Source organism: Monoraphidium neglectum, assembly GCF_000611645.1.
Source record: "Monoraphidium neglectum strain SAG 48.87 unplaced genomic scaffold scaffold05317, whole genome shotgun sequence".
Taxonomy (NCBI): Eukaryota; Viridiplantae; Chlorophyta; class Chlorophyceae; order Sphaeropleales; family Selenastraceae; genus Monoraphidium; species Monoraphidium neglectum.
In genome coordinates, this window is record NW_014008313.1 from 2336 (window position 1) to 2875 (window position 540).

Below are 540 nucleotides of genomic sequence, written 5' to 3' on the forward strand. Positions count from 1 at the left end.
CCCCCAACCGCCAACCGCCGAGCGCCCAGCCGCCGCACGTCGCTCGCCCCGCGCCGCTCGCCGCGCGCTGCTCGCCGCGCGCGCGTGCCCCGGGTTTGATCGCGCTCTCGTGAGGGCCGCCGCGTGTTGCCGTGCGCGCGCCTGCGGCGGCGGTCTGCCGGCCGCCTCCGCGCCCTCGCACGTCCTGCCGCGTCGTGTTCAGGCTCTGCCGCGCCGCCTCTCTCCGGTCCGGCCCCTGCTCATGATCTCGGCCTCCTGTTCCCCCACCCCAGACCTCCCCTCCCCGGCCACCACACACGTGCTCGCTCGCTCCCCCATCCCATCCTGCGCGCGCACACACACATACGCACATGCACACACACACACACACACACACACTCTTACATAAAATCCCACACACCTAAACCTGCCCTGACGCCCCCAGGTTGACGGGCAGCCCAAGCTGTTCACGGTGAGGTTCAGGGGGCGCACCCCCACCAACGGCGGCTTCCTATTCGACGTGGCCCTGAGCTACGACAACCAGGAGACACAGCACAGGTG

The 540-nt window shown here is 70.4% G+C and overlaps 1 protein-coding gene across 1 annotated transcript in view; it reads left to right on the top strand.

The window, feature by feature from the left end:
* The window catches only part of MNEG_15429 (hypothetical protein), a gene marked incomplete at both ends in the record, with an annotated part of 4176 nt that overhangs the window by 2264 nt on the left and 1372 nt on the right, over nucleotides 1-540 (top strand). Inside the window, one exon of the mRNA XM_014036100.1 lies at nucleotides 425-451. Within this exon, the coding sequence (XP_013891554.1) occupies nucleotides 425-451 (27 nt within the window). The remainder of the gene's footprint in view (nucleotides 1-424; nucleotides 452-540) is intronic.